Raw genomic sequence first — 22,717 nt, forward strand, 5'->3', positions numbered from 1 at the left:
TATTCCTATATGATTTAGCCTTGATCTAGATCTAGAAAGTCATTTTCATTCCAGAACTCAGTAGGTTAACTGTTAGCTTATAGTTGTTAGTTATATTTGGTAACTTTCATACCCTTTCTAGACAATATTACTGTTATTCATATAATAAAGGAAAAACCTGCAAATGTCTACATTATTACAAGCCTATTGAGACTGAGGTAAAAAGCCATTCTACACACATTGTCCTCACAGCTCCACTGACCATACAGAAGAAGTCAAATTCTCTAATTCCAGCCTGCAGTCCATCTGTTTCTCTGCATACTCTGTTAGCCACCCTGTTCTTCCATGGCCAGGCCCCACAGGACCACCACAGAGCAGGTATTATTTGTGAGGTGGGTCACTCTCAGCACCAGAGTGACACTGACTGACATGGTGATGGTGTGTTAGTGTGTGTGGCTCTGGTACGAATGGATCAGACACAGCAGTGCTGCTGGAGTGTTTAAACACATCAGCCTCACTGCTGGACTGAGAATAGTCCACCAACCAGAAATATCCAGCCAACAGCGTCCTGTGGGCAGCCTCCTGTGACCACTGATGAAGGACTATAGGATGACCAACACATGCTGTACAGCAACAAATGAGCTAAGTCAGTGTCTTTGCAGTGCTGAGAATGGCCCACGAACCAAATAATACCTGCTCTTTGGCGGACCGGTGGGGTCCTGACCATTGAATGACAGGGTGATAAAAGGCTAACATAATATGCAGAGAAACAGATGGATACAGTCTGGAATTATAGAACTACAAAGTGCTGCTATATGGTCAGTGGAGCTGATATAATGGACAAGGAATGTAGAAACAAGGAGGTGGTGTTAACGTTGTGGCTGATCGGCATGTGTAGTATTATGTTATTATAGTATAGAATCAATACAGTGTCTAACTTGAATTGATGAGTATCTTTAGCAAACCTTAGCTATGATAGTTGCCATTAAGCAAGGACTAGTTCAACTCATCTGAAGGGGCAGCCTCCAGCACTCAGGCCTCCTCAACCTGAGCCATTCAACACAAAATACTATCAGGTCAACCAGTGGTGGCTAGGAGATTGCTCTTGGTCTTTTGAAAGGCCATGCTCTGTAGATACTATCAGGCAACACATAAATCACTGACAATAGAGACCCCATATGTAACTTCTAAATTCTTTTGGATTTTTTAAAATCCAATGTTTTACAATCCAAACATAGTTTCTCAATTCCCAGACATGTACTGTATGTCTGCACTAAGGACTCTGTATAGGCTAAAATATAAGCATTCTGTTTGCTTCAGAAACCTGTTACTGCAACACCAGAAACCAACACTACAAAGTGCTGTCACACTCTCCACTCACCCTGTACAGGATGGTGTACTGTGAGTTATTCACCATGTGTGAAAAGGCTTATTTCCTGAATACAGCTTGGTACACTCACCGTGTGTAATGGTCCTGCGTAGCTCTAGCAGGCTGCGGAAGGACAGTGAGGCAACATGGGGTTTCCCCCAGCGGTCAGTCTCCTCCTCTACGTCTTCTTCAAACTTGATCCACCGAGCCGTCTCCTTCCAGCGCATCTCCTGGTTCTTGTCCACGATCAACTCATTCAGCTCCACAAAGACCTAACCACATGGTTTCAGAGTCACATCATAAAGATCTCCAGCAAATCCTGACCACAAACCCCAATTTACAATCAGACTCATAGTCCAAAATAAAACCTTTTCCAAGCAGAGAGTTGTGCTGTACTGCTCAATGATGTGTCATTCTAAAGAGGCTAAAGAGGGTTATGTCTGTTATTTACGGTCACTTTTCAGTTTTGCAGCTTTTCACTGACACTTTGGGTATATTTTTTGTAATATCAGCTTCTTGTTCATCTTGTTTTTTGTTTTTTGTATGAAGAGCATGTTTTTTAACCAAGGGGCTGTTTAAACACCAGGAATAAGAGTGGAATATTTGTCCCGTTTGATACTTAATCGTTCAGTTTTGCAGTGACACTGGATCATCTGGATATCTATTTGATATACTTTGCATTATGTAATCAGTATTTTTTGCTTCTGGTAAGAGCATGTCAGTCAGAGCATGTACCTCAGCTTTACTCTACTGCTGTAAAGCTGAAGACATGCTTACACAAGCATTTCTGGACGAGCTGAGAGATACAGAAACAGTGATAGAAGCATGTGCACTGACATAGTAGAGTAATATTACAAGATCTTACACAGATATGACTTCCAGTGTTTCACAGTTCTCACAAGTGTTCTCCTGCAGGATCCCCAAAGTTACATAGTGCAGTAGCTAGCGTGTAGAGCCTGATGATAGAGACACCATTCTCCCTGTTACATATCTAAATGATTTTGAAGCAGCTACTTTAAAGGGAAATTGCTACATAAGTTGCAGCACTGTTACTATGAGCAGTACAGATCTGCCAAGCATTGTTTTTGCTTGATCCATTGAAGAGTAGCAGCAGAGCTACGGAGTCGTAGACCCAACACCAGACTGACAAGCACTGCTGATAAATGAACAAGGCTCCAGTTGTGGATTTAAAGTAATTAACCAATTACACAGATTTAAGCGTGAGTCAGAGACGCTACTAGAGCTGCTAACAGGTCAGATGAGGGAGGTGAAGATGAAGGCAGGGCAAGAAAGTAGTCTGGGAAGGGTCTGACTCAAAGCTATCATCTCTCTTTATTACAAACATTGATGCCTGTGTGATTTGATCAAACTGGACAGGATAAAGTGGGAAAAGCCCTACAGGGAAATGTATGAGCACACACTGATCCATGAGGACGGGTGTATATTTCATCACTTTCTGCATGAAGTCTGGATTATTTCTTACTCTCTTTTCTTTATTTTCCCCCATTTCTATTCCAACAAATATGATCATATGAACAGGAGTTCATGCTGTGAGCTGCTTCACAGACTGGTCTTAGCTTTTAGGCCTCTTCTTGTTTTACTTGGGTAAGTGATTACCTGCATGTCTGCACCTACTGTAATCCAGTATGTAATCTGCAATTTCCATGGTTTTTAAAGTCTGGCAATAATAGCTGTGAAGTGAAAAGGCTTTCTGCAATTCGCTGAACCCAGAGATTTTTTAGTAATTGAGACCCATTCCAATCCACCTCATGTGCCTTGCCTGTGGCATAATACTCATGCGAACATTGAGGCTATGACCTTTCAAACTAGGCTATCTTCTGGAAATTGGGAAAATTACACAGATATGTATCCTTTACTGACTGTCAGCTTCCATCTCCATGGAATCAATCACCTAAAGGGCTTTTGGATCCCTATGCCTCACAAATAGTCCTCACCTCATGAGTCTTTTTGTCTATCTTCTTCCTCTTCTTCAGGCTGGACAGAGGCGGAGAGCTGTTGCTGGTCCGTGTGACCTGGCAACGAGATGACTTCTTGACCAAGTGTCGTCTCACCCCAGGGTTGTCCTCAAACCGATGACCTGCAAAGGAGCATAAAAAAAAACCCAAACAAACAAACAAGCCAAACATTAAAAACATTGCTATGAGTAATCATGAAAGTTCAGTTCATTGGGATGAAAAGTGTTGATCTGAGTAAAGGAACACTGATCAGTGAACAAACACAGAGATCCTGCGACTCCATAAGCAGGGAATTATTCTGGGCTGTTAAGCCCGCAGGCCTCTCCAAAAAACTGACCATGATTTAATATTGTATATCAATTCAACCCACAGACCAAGGTTTTTATTGAATTTGGGATAATTGAAGGCGTGCATTCATGGGAGCCTGCGCCCTCTGTAGCTGTACTGTGTGCCAGCCGAGAGCCTGGGGGCCCTGGGGATGGGGCCTGGCCAGGCCACAACGGGGCCCTGCTGCTTGGGGTTGTCACGGTAGCCACAGGACGTGCTGTACACAGAACTGAAATCACATTTTTATTTCCCCCAGATTCATTCTGTTCCTTCTCCTTCCAACCCTAAGCTGTTTCCCTCCACCCCTTCTCTCAAGCTAATACGTGCTAACTCTGTGGGCTCTGTGGTCTACACAGCCCAAGGAGACTCCTAACAACTCAGTAGCCATGACCTTTGGCTGGACTTTGGTTGAGCCCATGTAACAGGAGAGCTATAGTTCTGAAAAGACAAGAAACTGAGCCAAGTTTGGTCAAAGCATTAGAGAGTGGAACCAACTTGGCCTATAACATTAAACATATTTGAGTACTGTTTGTGGGTTGTAGATTGTAACTCATACATAAACCAGTGTGGCTCACTCTTTCTCTGTACAAATGATATGTGATTGTCATGTACTGTGACAGCTAAATACTCAACATACAGTGTGTATGGTTCTATATAAAAGGCACAAACTCTGCTGTTTCTTTATATTATATATTGCACACTGGTGTGTACATTACACTGCAATCAGTGGTGCAAATACTGCACTTGAGGGAAAGTAAAAGCACTCCTGGTAAAACAGTCAAGCTTCCCTTCCTCACACTTAGAACTTAATAATACCTCAGCCAGTTTTCCATGTAATTACTAAATAATAATGTAAGAATAAAATCACACTTGATCTGTTTAATGGGCAGATTTCCTTATCATGGAAAACTGAATTTCCCTGACTTTTGCATTACTATGTGTTTCAAAATGTACCGTTTCATATGCACTCGCTAGTCCATATCTGGAAACTATACTGGAAAAACGGCTGTATAATGGCAGCTCTGTCTCGGTGTCTATTCAGCCAACCACACTATAATAAGTGCTATTACATTTGATGTAATGACCCTGACATGTTGACCTTGACCTATACCAAATGTTTGTGGACACCCTGTCTAATGAATGCACACAGTTACGTTAAGCTGCACCCACTGCTGACACAGATGTGCTAATGCATACACACAGCCTGTCTAGTCCCTGTAGAGAATAGGCCTCTCTGTAGCAGATAAACATGAACCTACTGGCACCATGCCTAATGCTGGACGTGGGATAGAGGGGTATAAAGCCCCCCAGCTTTGAGCAGTGGAACTGTGCTCCCTGGAATGATGGTGCTCCATGTAATACTTTTGGGATGTGTTGAGGAAATTCTAACAGCAGTGCTCCAAAATCTAGTATGATAAGCCTTCTCTGGACAGTAGAGACAGTTACTTACAAAAAAGCAGGATAAGCTATTTTAATACCCTTAATCCCAATACTTTTTCCATATAGTGTGTTGTGAAGAGTAACACAGTATCAGACAGGGTCTTTGAGCTAGTTAAGTGTTTTTACCTGAGAACAGGTAAAGCTAAGGGAAAGGTTAAATATGATACTGGGTAATTCGAGTGGAGTAAGACAGTGCTCATATAATTCACAGAAATTTTACTGAACTCAGACAGAGAATGCACACAGAAGTATTTCGTCTCACAGGCCTTCCAGACTGGGATAAAATGACCATATATCCTTTACATAATGCTGGTAATTCTATATACTTACCCACTAATCTTTATCATGAGTCACATTAAACCAACTGTATAATACAAGCTGAACTCTACACTTCATATTAATTCACAACAGTGAATCATATTTATAATGGCCACTTCAGGAGGATAGGGAGTTGTTGATACTCTGGAGTTGTTGGTCAGTTTTCTAGAGACAAGCAGACAAACAGACCAGACTCTAGTTTATTGCTAGTTTAGGAAAAATAGGGTTTGCTACCAGGCCTCATGACAGCGTCTTTTCCTGTGCCAGTGTCCGAGCAGGGCCACTCAAACTCAGCAAGAAAGGAAGTTAAAATGAAGCGGGCAGGTATCCATGTTAGGCTAAAAGCTAATTAAGCTACAGTCTCTTCAGCTATCTAGCTGCACACCACAGAAAGGACAGCAATACAATTTGTTAAGACTTTGATAATAAAAGGAAAATCATTGTGTTACAAAGGTACAAGAAAATTTCATATGCATGTCACCCATTCATGATCATCACGCCTTTGCCAAGTGGTTTACAGTTTTCTCACTTCTATTTCTTATCTAGGGCTGCATAATATATCTTTTCTGCATCACCATCACAGATGCAGATCATGCAATGTCAGGTGCAATGGCAAATTATGTCTAAAACACTTTTTTGCTGCTTGATACAAAATTTATTTCTGCACTTTTTATAGGCAGAGTATATAATTATATACAGAGTTCCATAGAGAATTATACACAGAATGTATAATAAATATAATATATATATATTGATTTTGGACCATAGACTCTTGGTGACTTCTGGTGAAATTGCAGAGAATTCCTGTATTTAAACTCATAATATTATACATAATATTATACACCTATATATATATATATATATATTTTTTTTTTTTTTTTTTTTTCCCCAATATTGTACAGACCTATTCAAATTCTTGTTTTTAAGTAATATTAATGTTTTCCAAAGTAACTTAATCCACACTGACATCTCCACAAATAAACCTTTTTTTTACTATGTATCCTTGCTGTCATGCAAAAATCTCAAATCTCCAAAAGGCAGCTTTACAGGAGAAGGAAAAAACCTTCTTAACTTTTAGTCAATGTAGAAATATTTTATTTTAAGTCATTTTGGAGCATTTCTATTGGTCCATTCATCAAGAAATTATGACATAATGCACCAAACAACGCCAGATAAAAAGTATGTCAAAAGAGAAAAATAAAGATATACTTAAAGATAGACTTCTTCTTTTAATGCAGTAATATTGTAGCAGAAGTTCAAGTCAATAATCTATCCATTCATAACAATTCTGGTTATTACGCATATATATATATATATATAAATTATCAACCCTTGTATATGAATCTGCTGAAATGAATCAAAATGGCTTTTAATGCTTTTTTCCCCAATTTCTATTTCCACTTATTGTAGGATTTGTCTGTCACTGACGTTACAACACTGTAAAACCTGGTTATTGTTGCTCGAATGATTTACACAGCATCTCTTTTCAAAGTTGAAATGCCTGAGGCAGAAGAGTTGCCAAGCTGAGTTGAACAAACGAGTCATGGCAATTGTTTTATTCAGCACCTGAGTAAACTCATCAACTACAAATAACAATGCATGCTCTGTGCCTGCGTTTCAGACAGAGGCTTTCTGTTGATTGTCACATAGAGCAGTGCTGGGATGGGAGGCGGACAAGGTAGACCTCCAAACAGGCTGGCTACAGTGCAAACAGAGGTGCCCCTGAGAGAAAGCAGAGGAGCTCAACCGCTGAATAAGTGCTGAGAGGTAGAAGCCTCAGGGGCTGAGCACTGATTAACGCAGTCTAGACGGCAAGTCAAAAAAACACACCATACTCAAGGACGCCATTATTGTCCGTGAAGATGCAAAGGTCCCAGTGAGCCTTCAAAAGCTACTCTGTTGCCAGAAATCTCTGGATGATTGCTCACTAACAGGACTACCACGGTCATATCTAACCTCGCATGCTTGTACACTTTTATTCTGCCTGTTAATTATTTCAAGCTGCACAAAGTAGCCATGAGTTACAGAGCAAATATACTGTCAAAACTTATGAAATACTACTTAACGTATCATCGTTGTCATGCAAAAACCTTATATGTCCATTTTTGTTGTTTTTTGGTATTGTTCAATTCTGGCAGTGGACCTTTACGTCACTGACTTCCATTGATTTTTAAGAAGGTTTTATATTTATTTTTTATGACCCTTATTACTGAGGAGAAGCCAAAAGTGTTCCTAAACATTTAAGGGTACAATCATGCCAACTTTTATAAAGTGCACAAGGTGAGATTTATCAGCATCACTCAATGGGATGCGTTCATGCCTCAGTGAGCTTAAGCCTGAAACGGATGGGCCCAAAGCTGTGCGTTTGAGTGTGTGAGTGTAAAAAGGGGTGAGGTGCCTGATCGATAACACTGCCCACCATGCCAATGCCACATCACCATGGATCCTGGACCACTTCGATTGCTATATCACTAAGACCTGTGGAAGGCCTGGGTTCACATTAATTAGCTTGTGTTTCCCTAACAGGATCAATAAAACAACTCAGTTGAAAATTCCCACTGATCAATTTCCAGTGTCGCTCTGATCTCCAGAGGGTGGAGGGTGCTTTCATGGTGCTGTAACCACAGGCAGCTGAACGGAAAAAGCTATTGGATTCTGTCACACACAAAAACGGAAAATGTGGAAATGTCAGTTTGGAGACATTTAAAATGCACTGAATTGTTTTATGATAACATGCAAATGACTGAACTCTGCATGAGCTTCAATGCTCTACAATAGCCACTGACATGAACCTGCAGGCACGGCCCAAAACTTCACATTATAAACTTTGCGGTTCATACCATACTCACGGATCGGTTCAATGGGGGAGCCCAGGTGGCTGTGGATGGACTCCAGAAGGTCATAGTCATCAAAATCCAGCACAAACTCCTCAAAGTCTTCGAACCCTTCCACTGGGAAGACCCCCGAAGGATAGCCTTCTTCCCCACTGTGTGTTTTCCCAGTGTCCATCTCCATCTGGTGTTCTTGGTTAGCCACTATGCCCGCATGCTCCTGCCCCACGTCTGTCATCTCCACACCTGATGCCTCCACCCCACCCTGGCCCGGGGGGGTGCCCTGATCATCCACAATGTGCTTCTCTTATACACCGCTGCTCAGAGCCAATAAACGTTAGCGTACCACAGTGCTCTGGGCCTCCAGAGCTGTGGAAGATAGAAGATGTACACCAAAGGAGATTCCTAAAGACAGGTTCGACTGTCTGTGGTTAAATGGACACAGCAGATGAGCTGGTCACCCGTAGCATGCTCCTGCTGGCTCAAACACTGATGTGAGTCTAATCCTCTTAGATCCTCTGCATCCGGTGGGTGGGGTTCTACAATTCCATTGGGAGAACACCAAGCATATCCTGCAGTGAGCACGAGAAGTAAGGCTTTCAAACAAGCAGAAATAAGGCCATCAAATACAGCAAAACAAACTCTGTTGAAGAAGTACTCATCATATCAAGATTCCACAGAATTTTTCTCAGTCAGATCCACCTGGGTTGCTTCCAAATGAGCAGGACAGATGTGGCCCACGGGTTCCGCAAAAGATGGCTTGGCTCTCTGGGGGACTTGCTGTTGTTTCTTCCAAGCAAAAGTGAGCAGCAGGGACGCTGGACATGCTCGATGGTTCTGAGAAAATGTCGCAACGGATGATCTACTTTCTTTTCATCTCCAACTCAACCTATTGGCTCCCCTGCCTAGTTTCCATTACGCTGTTGATTGATCGTTCAGCTGCTGGTCTCGTGGCCGTGGCACTGCCCTGCTTTCCCCCAACTGCCTCACCGATCTCTCTGCCATGAATCAGAGGCCTGGAGCGCAGTCCCCTGTGCCCCTGCGTCTCCCAGCCAAAAAAGCCCGCGCGAGAGAGTGCTTGAAGCAGCAGCAACAGCAGCAGCGCCACTGAGGGAAGCTGATGACGCCAGGTTGCCAGATTTATGATGAACGCACACGGTGCAGGATTCGCCAGCTGAGCATTGAGGAGGCGGAGGCGTCAGCTCCTACATCACACTTAGTCAGACGACGTCCAGACGCACGACATGTAGCCACACACTGGAGAGCGCCGCGTCTCCATCGTGCGTTGCCATGGAAACCCTGATTGCTTCTAGTGCTCTCAGCGCTCGCATCTCTGACACTCCGATACCTGAGATGTGCCGCCTCTCTCTGCCAACACCACGCTGCACCAATAAACTGAGCAGAGCCTCTGGCACACATGCACAAACATAATCATATCAGTAACATGTCCATGTTTAAATAATGGGCAAAAAATTACATTTCTAACCTGAGAGTGATTTCCTTCTCAAGATATACACAATGTGGACAAAATTAATTAATTCATTTAATGTTTTATCTGAACTCAAGTGTACAAGTGTATCCTGCTTTTGTTGGAGTAATTGGCTCTGCTGTCCAGGGAAGAATGCGTTCTACTAGATTTCTGGGCATTGCTGTGAAGAATTTGACTGCATTCAGCATCAACAGCATTAATGAGATCAGGATGCTGAATGATCACTGCACCACCTCATCCAAAACTCCCCAACTTTGGATGGAGCACCACCACCATAATTCCATAAAACACAGTTCTTCCACTGCTTCACAGCTCAATGCTGGGGGCTTTATACCTCTGTAGCCCACATCTGGCATTAGGCTTGGTGCCAAAAGGTTCATGTTTATCTGCTCTCGAGAGGCATAGACATGCTGTGTGTATATATGCAATTGTAAATCTGTGCAATGTAGCTGACTGCAGTCATTAGAAGGGGTGTCCAAAAACATTTGGACATATAGCGTATGTAACGTCTGTATTGACAAGATATAAATCTTATCCATATTAAAATGGATAAAAGGTCACAAAAGTTTATTTGTCAAATCTTAAGGCCATCGCAGGTCTGAATTGAAATAGTAACCCGTACAGGAATACAGTGTAAGCACACTAGAGATGAAAGCAGCCCACGTGAAATCATTAGCATGGAAGTGAAGCAGCGAGTAGAGAGGAGTTGTTGACGGGCCTCCCTCTCAGTGCAGGGCTAAAATTCAATGGCTTGTTCCAGGACCAAATCTGTAATTCACTGCAGTGCTGCAGTCAATGATTCCTACTCTATGAAAGCAGGAAGAGCCACAGGCTGGGGTGCTGGGAAGGATAATCGATCAGAGCAGCTATGTTAATTATCGCCTGAGGACCCTATCCACAACTCTCTTACCTAGCGCTCTCTTTTTCTCTCTCCCTTTCAGTCATGTGGGGAAATAGGGCACAGTATTCATTGAGAATACTACCATGCAGTTTGTCACAAAGCACTCACACACACACCCCTCAATATAAACGTTATAAATTGATTTTTAATAAGAACAGTTTATTTAATTGTTCATCAAACACATTAAAGCAGCATTATGTAGCATTTTGACTTAAAAATAACAGCTTCAAAATCACTGTAATACATAATAAATAGAATAGTGTTTCTGTCTTCGCTACTCCGGATTCTGTATGGTACTAACTTCTCCGTGTAACTTTGGTAAAATAGGCAGAACACCACTCCAGTCATCTTTATGTGAATTCCTGTAATATACTACCGAGATAGTCCACAGGCTTCTTTCACTTCCGATGATGGTTCTGTATTTCTAAGCTTATCCCAAAATGCATGTGTAAAGCATGTCCTTTAGAAGTGTCTCAAAGCATGAATTCCACGTCCCGACTGTAGGGGGAGCCCAAGAGCAAGAAATGCCAATTGCATAATGCTGCTTTAAATGTCAACAATCAGACTGCTGTAAACACTGAGCACTGATAAGTAAGGTATCATAGCACTAAATTATCCTCTAAATCTCTTCGAAGTTAAAATGTTTAAAATCCAAATGAACACTTAATTGCACAGACTGACCGCTATGGACCTGCCTGTGCTGCTCTAACGGCTTTAAAGGTTACCACACATTTTACACACAGTACAAGGGCTGAGAGATAAAGAGGAACAAGTGATTGCATTCGATCAAACCCCCCACCCCCCACACCACGTGCAAACACTGTAAGCAGGAGCTTCTACTCTTTGGAAAACAAGCCGTCACTGGCACTGCATGAGAAGATACTACAAACATGATTGATGCTTTCTGAGCGATTCGCCTGAAGCTCCAACCAAATCCATAACAACTACATTTGACGTTCCGCTCTTTAAGTCTCCAGATATAATGTTCTCCTAAAGCATAAAGGAGAACTGGTGAGTGTTCAGTGACTGCTTCCTGATGCCGAGCGCCAAAGGAGCTAGGAGGAGCGATCTGGGGTTTGTTTTCTCAAGCTTTATACTCAGTTGAGCTGATTTTATTAAGGATAATTGCTGGAAAAATAACAGAAGGCTCACTGGTGCATGTCCCAGTCCCAGTGATCTGACCACATTTCTACATCTCTGGACTTGTTTACTACAGTTTTAGAATGGAGTTCAAGTCACACTGGCCTTACACTGGCCCACTGTTGGTCTACTACTGGCCCAACGCTGGCCTTGCTCTGAGCAAAAACACGTTTATGAGTATGGACATGCACACAGCAGGCGCTCGTCAAACAGCCCACCAGAGAGTTGCCAACGGCCCGCTGCAGAACAAAGCAGAGAACACCGACTGCCTCCAAAAATCATTAAAAAGATATCATGTTCAAAAGAAATAAATGCTTAAAGAAAGGAAAAAAACACCTGATCATATTTCTCTGTACTAAACATGCGACATTAAAAGACAGGAATAATGTCATGTGCAGCAAAAGCAAAACACCGTAATTGATAAATACCAGATTCACTGTCCAGATCCTTGATATTTATTTGCATTTGGTCTGATATCATTTGCAGCATGAAGCTTTGGCTCTGGCTGAGGAACAGCTGACACAACCAAAAATAAGAGCAAAGCCAGTCGCTGAAATGCATCCCAACCAAAACACAGGCCTATTGCTCAGACTCATCTCGCACAGTGATCTCAGTGGCAGTATACTAAAAACAGATTAAGAAAAAAAGATGCAAACAGCATGCAAGTCATCTGTTCTAATAGACATCCCCATCATCAGAACAGCCAAGAGAGAGTCAGAAGAAAGAAAATGAGGAAGAGAAGAGACTGAAAGAGAATAGAAAAAAAGAGAAGAGGCAAAAAGAGAAGAGAAAATGAGAGAAGAGATGAGATTAGATGAGATGAGAAAAGAAAAGATACAAGAGAAGAAGAGAAAAAGGTTGAGAAGATGAGACAAGAAAAGAAAATGAGAATAAACGAGACAAGAAAAAATTAGAAGAGAAGAGAAAAAAGAGGTGAAAAGAGAACAGAGAACAAGATATGAGAAAAGATGAGAAGAAACGAGAAGACAAGAGAAGAGATTAGAAGAGTTGAGAAGAAATGAGAAAACAAGAGAATAGATTAGAAGAGTTGAGAAGATAAGAGAAAACAAAAGAAGAGAAGAGATAGAAAAGATTAGAAGAGATGAGAAGAGAGGAGAAAACAAAAGAAGAGATGAGAAGAAATGAGAAGACAAGAGAAGAGAAAACAAAACAAAACAAGAGAAGATATAAGAAGATTAAAGATGAGAAGAGAAAACAAGAGAAGAAGAGAGATAAGAAGATTAAAGATGAGAAGAGAAAACAAGAGAAGAGATGAGAAGAGAATAGATTAGAAGAGTTGAGAAGATAAGAGAAAACAAAAGAAGAGAAGAGATAGAAAAGATTAGAAGAGATGAGAAGAGAGGAGAAAACAAAAGAAGAGATGAGAAGAAATGAGAAGACAAGAGAAGAGAAAACAAAACAAAACAAGAGAAGATATAAGAAGATTAAAGATGAGAAGAGAAAACAAGAGAAGAAGAGAGATAAGAAGATTAAAGATGAGAAGAGAAAACAAGAGAAGAGATAAGAAGAGATGAGAAGAAAGGAGAAAACAAGAGAAGAGATGAGAAGAAAGGAGAAAACAAGAGAATAGATGAGAAGAGAAAACAAGAGAAGAAATTAGATGAGAAGAGATAAGAAGAGAAAAGATGAGAAGCAACCCATTCATTGTTGTCAGTGTGTTCAAAGGGATAATAAGAAGCATTTATCTGACTGTATTCTATATGTTGGTGAATTCTGTCTCGGGGTGATTTTATTATAATTTTATGATAGCCTCTATTTTCCTAGTATCAAAGACACAGATGTTGCTTGAGACCCAGGCCCCTCAGAGCCGCCTTACTCTTCATGTCGTCCAGGTCAGCAGTGGCCAGCATCTGGGCCTCTGCTTCATCTGTGGGCACTTTCTGGTACACTGCAGTCTCCATAGCTGTCATGCTGCCGATGCAGATGCGTTCCCTCAGGTCATAGCTGGTGCGCTGGGCTCCAGTCAGTCGGTGGACGGGCTTCCGGCGAAACCACCCTCGCGTGCTCACACTGGCTGGCTCTGGAGAAGGGCTAAACCTGTAGCACACAGACATAGCATTCACAGAACACCACGCTATCATCTTTAGCACATAACTATCACAGATAGTAAGCATGCTCTTCAAATCATGAATATGGGTTTTACATTTGTTTCATAAACATTTAATAAAAATAAAATAAAATAAAATAAAATAAAATAAAATACCTTTAAAAGTAACAACCCCATATCAGCCAGCAGAGGGAGCTACAGTATAGTATTTGTTCTAGGGCACCCCATCTGTCTCAGAAAAGCCACTGGGTATTTCATCTATTGTGTCTTTTTACAGTATTTTGCTGTGTAACTACTTCAATTTCCCATGGCTGAGTGCTTTCATGTTTCAAGACTGTGGAAGGATATATTTGCTTGCAGGTGAGGCTCAGCTCCATATAAAATCCCCTTCACAGATAACCATTAAGAGTGACAGCATTAGATTGGTTGGTATTTATTATTAAGGAAAAGCAAAATTATAAAGAAATTCAATATGCTGCCAAAAGAAGTTTACTGGAAGATTTATCCCATGCCTATATCACTGATTTAGCCAATTGGCCTGACAGCGGCCACTTAGGCTATGCTCACACAGCAGGTAAAAGTGGCCCAAATCCGACCTTTTTTGTCACAGATAAATTATCTGTGTGAACAGCAAACAATAAAATCTGAATCTGATATTTTCAATTCGGATTTGGGACACTTTTACATGTGATATTGAAATCTGATACATATCCGATGCATGACAATGTGCCTCAGCAATCAGTTGTTATTGCTGTTTTAATGCGATTTTTTGTTTTAACTGGATTTAGGGACACTTTACCTGCTGTTTGAATGTAGCATTACTTTAGGAATATGTGTGTGAGGTTTTTGCATTTCTTTATATGACAATTGTATCCTGCACCTTATGAAACTGTAGAATCTCTCATTTTTCTCACCATAATTGAATGGAGATTGACTGTCAGATGATAATTGTGATAATGCATGATAATGTGAGATGCAGTGCATGTAGTGTAAAACTGTAAAACTAGATTGAAAACTTGGCAGGTGTGAGCATGAAAAAAATTTAGATTCTGGTAGAACCTATGCGGCTACATATAGCATGATACTTGCTGCTGCACACATGAAGGACCCCAAGCCAAAACGTTTGGAAGAAAACAGTAACAACAGTCCTGGTAGATAAGGAAAAGGCTTAAATTCTGATATTTAAGTCCTATGGCTATATATTTAATTTAAGTAAGTAAATTTAAGGACTGTAGTCAAAAACTGCATCAAAATCAACAGCTTGCTTTCTTAACATATAATAATTATCATATTTTTTATTTATAAAGATGGTTTAAGTCAGTGTTCAAGTGTTATTATCAGTGTGATATTTAGCATTATTAGCATGTAAATAAAGCCGAAAACTTCTAGATATCGACCTAAAAAATCGGCAGCACATATCAGCCATCAGCTGACCCTCACCTCTAAACATTTGCATCAGTTATAGAAAAACCCATATCGGTCGATCTCTAGTTTTAAGGTTCACCCCATAAAACACTCCTTTATGGCAGCATGCAAAACTAATATTAACCTGTATCATATTTACCCTCCTGCCACCCTTCCCTACATCAGTAAAAACACTAGAACAAAAACTTAAAAAAAAAAAAAAAAAAAAACTTTTTTGCTTTAAAATACACCATATGGACAGTATTGGGACACCTGCTCTACCAAAATCAATGATATTAAAAAGAGTTTTTCCTGCTTTTGTTGAAGTAACTGTCTCTACTGTCCAGATTTTGAGCATTGTTGTGTAAATTTGATAGCAACAAGAGTGAGGTCAGGATGTTGGATAATCACCACTTCACCCACTTCATCCATAACTTCCCAACTCATCCCAAAAGTATTGGATGGAGCACCCTCCAACATTTCAGAGAACACATTTCCACTGCTCCACAGCTCAATGTTGGAGGGGGGCTTTATAGCTCTCTATCCCACACCTGGCATTAGGCATGGTGCCTATAGGTTCATGTCTATCTGCTCCAGATGGTCCTATTCTATTGTCAGTACTTCTCTACATGGACTAGACAAGATGTGTGTGTGTGTGTGTGCGTGCATTTGCATATCTGTCTCAACAACAGGTGTAGCTTAAAGTAGCTGAATGTATTCATTAGGTGGTGTTTCCAAAAACATTTGGACACATAGTGTAGATTGAATAACATAACCTAGTTCCAGCTTTCTTCAGTACATTCAGTACATACCAATACCAGCAGAAAGTTTAGCCTACCTGTTAGACACGTCCTCTTCTTCTTCTTCTTCTTGCCTGTCATGTGGCACCTCCTGCTGTGCTCCTGTGGTACTGGCGGTGGGCTGCTCTGGGGTGGAGGATCTTTCACTCTCCACATGAAAACTGGTGAGAGGAAGGGAGGGCACCAGCTCTTCTTCACTCCCCAAACTGAACTGAGAGAAGACGACTTGCGTTACCCTCTCACCACCTCAGACGCAGTGAGGCATCTCCTCCACCTGATTATATTGACAAGATCTCACACTGCTTCTCTTTTAGGACAGTCAGCTGTCCAATGTACTGTCAGCAGATCTATATCTGTCATATAACAGCTCCCTCCTGCACACCATCAGGGCCCTCAAACACACACACACACACACACACACACACACACACACACACACACACACACATATATTCAGCAGATCTGTATCTTTCATTTGTCATGTGTTTGCTGTTAAGTTCTCTTTTCACAGGCAGGCTTTGTTCTAATGTGTCCTCTTTCAATCACAAACACTACGCTTTTGGGAGCTGGTTCTTAACTGCTGTAGGATCTCACATTTTCACATTTCATACAGCAAATACTGAGTGATCACAGAAGCCATTACAAAAGCCATATAACAAAAAATGACTGATTGATTTACAGGTTGTCTGTAGACACATCCTGATTAGGGCTTTCTATCATGTGTCAGATATGTGTATTATTATGTTAATCATACAGGCTGCAGGCTTGTCTTGTCTATGGAAAATTATGATAAGGTATAGTTGCCCTAGAATATGCTCCTTGGCATAGCTGAATAAGGAGGGCTCAGTAAATGGAAGCAACATACCGTGAACATCAACCACTGGTGTGTCCTCCTTCTCAAAAAATAAATGATTAGTCTTAAGTCTTAAACCATTATATTTACACACCCAACATTGACATAAACTCCGCCCACTGCCACAAAGTCCTAGTCATAACTGGCAAAAAAGTAAAAGTCAACTGTAACTTCATGAACAATGGTGTTGTTAATACATCTGTAGTCTGTAGATGCATCCTGAGTAAAATACAGGCTACAGGCTTTTTTTTTTTTAATTATGATAAGGTATAGTTGCCCTAGAATGTACCAGTCTTGATTAATTATATTTACACCCCCAAAATTTACGTAAACTCCGCCCACTGGCAAAGCTCTAGTCATGGCGGCTGAAACTGTAAAACTCTGCTGCACCTTTAAAAGAATATGGTGTTGTTGATACTGGAGAGCAGCTCATCATCTCCAGACTCTGCTACTTATGTAAAAACAGGTACAATATAATACTTTGCCTGTGCCATCTCACAAAGGAGAGTTCAAGTTCGACATGCGAAGAAGTAAAAGCTGCAGAGGCGAACAGGGAACCGCATTAGACTAAAAACTAATGCTAGCCAATGCTAGCTTTTACCATATCTTCTCTCCAATGTCCACTTCCTCGAAAACAAGCTGGACTTCCTTAGGCAAACCAACACTTGAGCTAAACACACATCAGAAGGGAAAGTGATGACCTACTTTACCAGTAAGAGGTTTGCGAGTGGGGGCAATTTTTAGCCCCGACCAAAGTCACATACTTACAACTTAAAATACTTACTTAATACATTCTCTGACGCCCTTAATGTGCTAGACGGACATCCCTCCACATCAAGGACAGTCTAAGCACAGAGCTGAACACACTTCTTTCATTGTTGGGTGGATCTGTGACAATATATCAGCTGCATATTACCTGCATCTGTTGCACAGCGGCCTCAGTGGGTGTGGTCACTTGGCCTTGACCTTCTGGTTCAGACTCCACCTCTTCTTCATCAACCTCGTGGATGGTGGGCGTGACCTCAGAGGGAGGCATAGATGTCTTTTTTTTCTTGCGCTTCTTCTTTCGCCGCCGATCCATGCTGAGCACCCTCTTCCTGAAGCGCTGTGGGGGGAGGTGGGTGGACAGGGGATGGTGGGTGTGGTGGAAGGTATGGCGGTGGTCTGGCCAAAAAGAGGGACAATAACAAAAAAACAGTGACACACTGGTCAGCATAACTTTAAAACGACCTGCCTAATATTGTGTATGTTCCCCTCGTGACTCTTTAAGGCATGAACTCCACCAGAGCTCTGAAGGCGTTCTGTGGTATCTGGCAGCAAGATGTTAGCAGCAGGCCATGTAAGTTGTGAGGTGGGGCCACTTTGGGTAGGTACTTATCACAACATAGTGGGAACATCTGACTAAACCTGCTTTGTGGTTTGGAGATGTTCTGACCCAATCATCTAGCCATCACAATTTGTTTCTTGTCAAAGTGGCTCAGATTTGTATGCATGCCCATTTTTCCTTCAAGCTGCCACCCTCAGACTCACACCTTGGCAGGTACAACTTTAACCAGATGTTGTGGCTAACCAGTGTATGGCCAAGTTTTCAAAAAGGCCATCATACTGTAGTTACAGTAATATAGGATAACATATTAAGGATATTGGAGAGGAACAGTTTTCATTTACAATATTATGTAGATCAAAGAGTGCAAGCGGCACACTGTGAAATTATTATAAGACTAATAAGCATATATCATTTTTTTTAAGTAGACTGTTTTGTTCATAACTACATTTTCACATAAAATCAGTCTGAATTACTATGTTTATATCATTAAACATGATAATGCAGACAAAATCAGTGGAATTCCCTTTAACCTGACCCTCACCTCAAGGAAGCCCAGTAGTTACAGTCACCATCCAATACTGAATTGATCTAATCAGCACTTTATTAAAGTAAAAGAGCCAGAACTAAGCTAGTCCATACATTTTCTGGATGTCACTAAAAAGTTCTTCTAACCCACATATTAATAACTGTACTGAATACATTCTGAGCACTTTTTACAAAATGTGGTCATTTGTTTTCATTTTAATATTTTAGGAAATACACACTAATTGCTAAAATGAAAGGGCTTTCAATAATCTCTGTGGTTGCTGAGACTTTAGCGCAGGCATGTATTTTATAGGCAATAGGGAATAGTTCTTATGCAAATTGCACCACATTTGCAAAAGAGAGGATGAGCGTATCACAGTCACAGTCATATACACACAACATATGGATCCTTAAGGGAGACTGTTCTATCCTCTTCCTTTCTTTGCCTTTGAATTAAGAAGAATGCTTGGGTTTAGCTCAATGTTTCAGCTGTCAAAGCAATTGTGCTCACACATCAAATGTGCGACTTACAAAGGTGCTTTGCTATTTACCCAAGAAAAGCCTTAGCAAGTTTGAATAGACTAATAATTCAAAGATACTCTAAGTTTAGACACTACTAAACACAAGTCAATAAGGTGACCACTCTACTTTTCGCCCAAGTATTCTCTGAAGAGGTGGGTTTTCAGTCTGGGTTTGAAGACCGTTCGGACACCCAGGGGAAGTTTGTTCCACCACATTGGTGCCAGGACAGAAAAAAGCCTGGACGGTGGGTTTTGAGGGATGGCGGGTCGAGCCGAGCCGAACTTGTAGCTGGAAGGGCTCTTGGTGCGGAATTATCTCACTTTTAAACTAAAAGGATTTTCTTTCTTCATACTAAAAAAGTAAGAGTGTATGTTAACTGTAAACAAATTTGTCAGGTAATGTGCAATTAAAGCTTCAGTACACTGAAATTCTAATAATAAATGAACAGATCTTGAGTTCTGCTGGAATGGAAACTTCAGCTGGAGTGAAAGGAGCATGTTGAGCACTGATGGGGTAGAGTAATAGAGGATTTTACACAGATATGACTCAAGTTATGCAGTATTACGCAGTTCTTGCAGGTAAGTTCTCGTACAGCCCCACCAAAGTTACATTCTGCAGTAGCAATGACAGAGATGCAGTATTCCCTATTAAAGTCAGTGCAGCATCAGGGAGATGTTGAAGCTGCTATTGTAAGGTAGAATTGATATACAGTGTTGCTTTAAGACACAGATTTGTGTTGTAACTATACTGTTACCACAAGTGTTGTTTACTCAAAATTTAATTGCAGCAAATGTACTAATATTTTTTAATTGTCACCCATTTTGTTATAGTGCACTAAAACACAAAAAAGTGACCAGTGATTCACAACCTGGTCCCTACGTCCCACATTTGTCGCAACATGTAAGAGGACAGCCAAGGCTTGATTTATAAGGCTTTTGAAAGGAACTGGCTTAGAAATGGTCCCAAAGGATGGCTGTGGAGGAAACAGAGAGACGTAGTGAAAGCAAGAAGGAGAGCGAAACCCATCCATTTGAGGAGCTTCAATTTGACAGGTTGTTTTTTTCCCTAGGCCTAGATGTTTTCAGTGCTATGAAAGCAGAGGCCAAGCGCTGGAAAGGTGCAACATTTCTCAGGAGAGATCACCCTCTTTGACACATGCTGGTTATGAAAAACAACGACTGATCATTTGCAAGTTTCTATGCAAGCTGATCAAGCAAGGCCAGGCGCTATTTGACTGGGAAAGCAGTCTGGCCAAAGTACCTCACTCATTTCCGATCCCCTAAAATCACACACACACACACACACACACACACTCCAGCAGTCATTTTTAAGTTGCAGAAAACTGCTACACTCACATTCAAAGTCCTTCTCATTGTAGCTGCGGCCCATTTTGTCTGCACCATTGGTGCCTGACTCGGTAATAATGTCCCCGAACCGTTCCACAGACAGAGCCCTCTCCCAATCTTCATCCTCCAGCCCTTCTGTGGAGCCCTTCTCCTCTTCTGTCAGAACCTGAAGAAGAAAGCACAAACACAATCAAACTGTCAATACACTATATGTCCAAATGTTTGTGGACATCCCTTCTAGCGGATGTGTTCAGCTACTTTAAGTCACACCCACTGCTAAAACAGATGTGCAAATGCACATGCACAGCTTGTCTAGTCCTTGCAGAGGACAGTATTGCCAATTAAACAGGACTCTCTGGAGCAGATAAACATTAACATATCAGCACTGTGCCTAAAGTCAGAGCTAGAAGAGTGTAAAGCCCCCAGCACTGAGCTGTGGAGCAGTGGAACTGTGGATGGAGCATCGTCATCCCAGAGAACAAACTATTGGGATGAGTTGGGAGTTGGGGATGAGGCAGGGTGGTGATCATTCAACATTCTGACCTCACTAACATGCTCTTGTCATTGAATGCAATTCAATTCTCACAGCAATGCTCCTCCAAAATCTAGTAGGAAGCCTTCCCTGGACAGTAGAGACACTATCACCATCACCGTAGTCTCAGTTACCATCCATTTGCAATAAACAATCACACCAGAATACCACTAGGCTGCTAGCGCAATCATATCCAAACTACGAACTGTTGAGCACTGTGCTCAAGTGACCTTCCAGGTTTGGCAAACACCTGATTTATGACAGTGAAATGGCAGACTAGCATTTAAAATACAATCAACAAGACTCAAAGGTACACTCAGACACAGCATCATAATCATCCTGAAATCAAAGATATCGACCCAATACTATATGCCGCGGCAGGGCTTACCACTAGCCTAATGCCTCATCATGCGTAACACTCCCTGCAGTGGGCTACTCTGGTAACAAGGAGACAAGTATCTGTTGGCCTCTTAGCCCCGAATGCTTTCATGTCAGCGTTTGAAGAGGTCCAGGAGCTATGGGGCGGGTCGAGGGAAGCAGGATGACAGGCTACAAGGCCGACAGATCAGTCAGAGTAAATGTCACCCGCCCAGTGGGAGGCATGCAGCAAGCCTGGAGCCTCACCATCAACAATCGCAACTGCTCTCACAGGCTCCTCTGTCATGTCAGACAAGCCCTAATGTGCAACAGTCTGCTGGTCACAAAAAGCCAAAGAAATGAGCTCACTGCCCTTCTAGATCAACAGAAATGAACTCTTCTAGACCACACATGGTAAATATGCCCTGAAACCCATTTTTGTACATTTCGGTGGATTATTTATCATTGAAACACAGTTTCATTACTGAACTAAATGAACTACACTTCCATGGCAAAACTGACAGACACTAGTAAACATCAGCCTCTATTTTCTAACTACTAATCTGTACCACACTATGATCTTAAAGCAGCATTATGCAACAACTCGTGTTTTTGCCCCTGGGCACCCCCTACAGTTGTGGAGTATAACTCAATTTTACACCACTGTCGTAAATACAAATCACGCTTTGAGCTTCGCCTCATGGACAGCTGTACACATGCATTTATTGACAAACTGAGACATGAACCTGTTTCTGAAGTGAAAGGAGGTGAATGTGGTCGGAGGCCGTAGAGTAATATTACAGGATTTTACACAAATACGACTCTCAGCGTTACACAGTTATCACGAGAGGTCTCGTGCAGCTCCATCAAAGTTACACAGTGCAGTAGCAGCACTCTGGCCTGGAGTGGCAATGACAGAGTACACCATCAACATGATTAGAAAGCTGTTTTCAGGTAGAATTGCTACATAATGTTGCTTTAAGCATCGGCTCATAACTGTGTTTGCTTCTGTGTCAGTTTCTACTTGCAGAGATAATAGGGTAATAGCATACCCTAGGTAATAGCATGTTTCTTCACCTAGTTCTTAACTCTGAAGCGGATGCAGAAAATACCCTCCTCCACCATTCATATGATCTTGAATACATGGAAATACACTTTCTGACAGTACGTGCTTTTTTATCACACGTGGCATACTGAAATACTGAATTCCTTA

The 22,717-nt window shown here is 41.5% G+C and overlaps 1 protein-coding gene across 3 annotated transcripts in view; it reads right to left on the minus strand.

Moving 5' to 3' along the window:
* The window catches only part of slc4a3 (solute carrier family 4 member 3), an 89,694-nt gene that overhangs the window by 25,422 nt on the left and 41,555 nt on the right, over positions 1 to 22,717 (minus strand). For 2 of the 3 annotated variants that reach the window (XM_072685591.1, XM_072685594.1), the window contains exons 3-8: positions 20,625 to 20,781; positions 17,812 to 18,059; positions 16,081 to 16,253; positions 13,608 to 13,828; positions 3,304 to 3,446; positions 1,440 to 1,620 (exon numbers count right to left, since the gene is read on the minus strand). In XM_072685591.1, coding sequence (XP_072541692.1) covers positions 1,440 to 1,620; positions 3,304 to 3,446; positions 13,608 to 13,828; positions 16,081 to 16,253; positions 17,812 to 18,059; positions 20,625 to 20,781 — 1,123 coding nt within the window. Of the gene's footprint in view, positions 1 to 1,439; positions 1,621 to 3,303; positions 3,447 to 8,258; positions 9,322 to 13,607; positions 13,829 to 16,080; positions 16,254 to 17,811; positions 18,060 to 20,624; positions 20,782 to 22,717 lie in introns of those variants that run through there. The other variant, XM_072685595.1, reaches the window with a different exon arrangement.

The sequence above is a fragment of the Salminus brasiliensis genome, chromosome 8 (assembly GCF_030463535.1).
Source record: "Salminus brasiliensis chromosome 8, fSalBra1.hap2, whole genome shotgun sequence".
Lineage (NCBI taxonomy): Eukaryota > Metazoa > Chordata > Actinopteri > Characiformes > Bryconidae > Salminus > Salminus brasiliensis.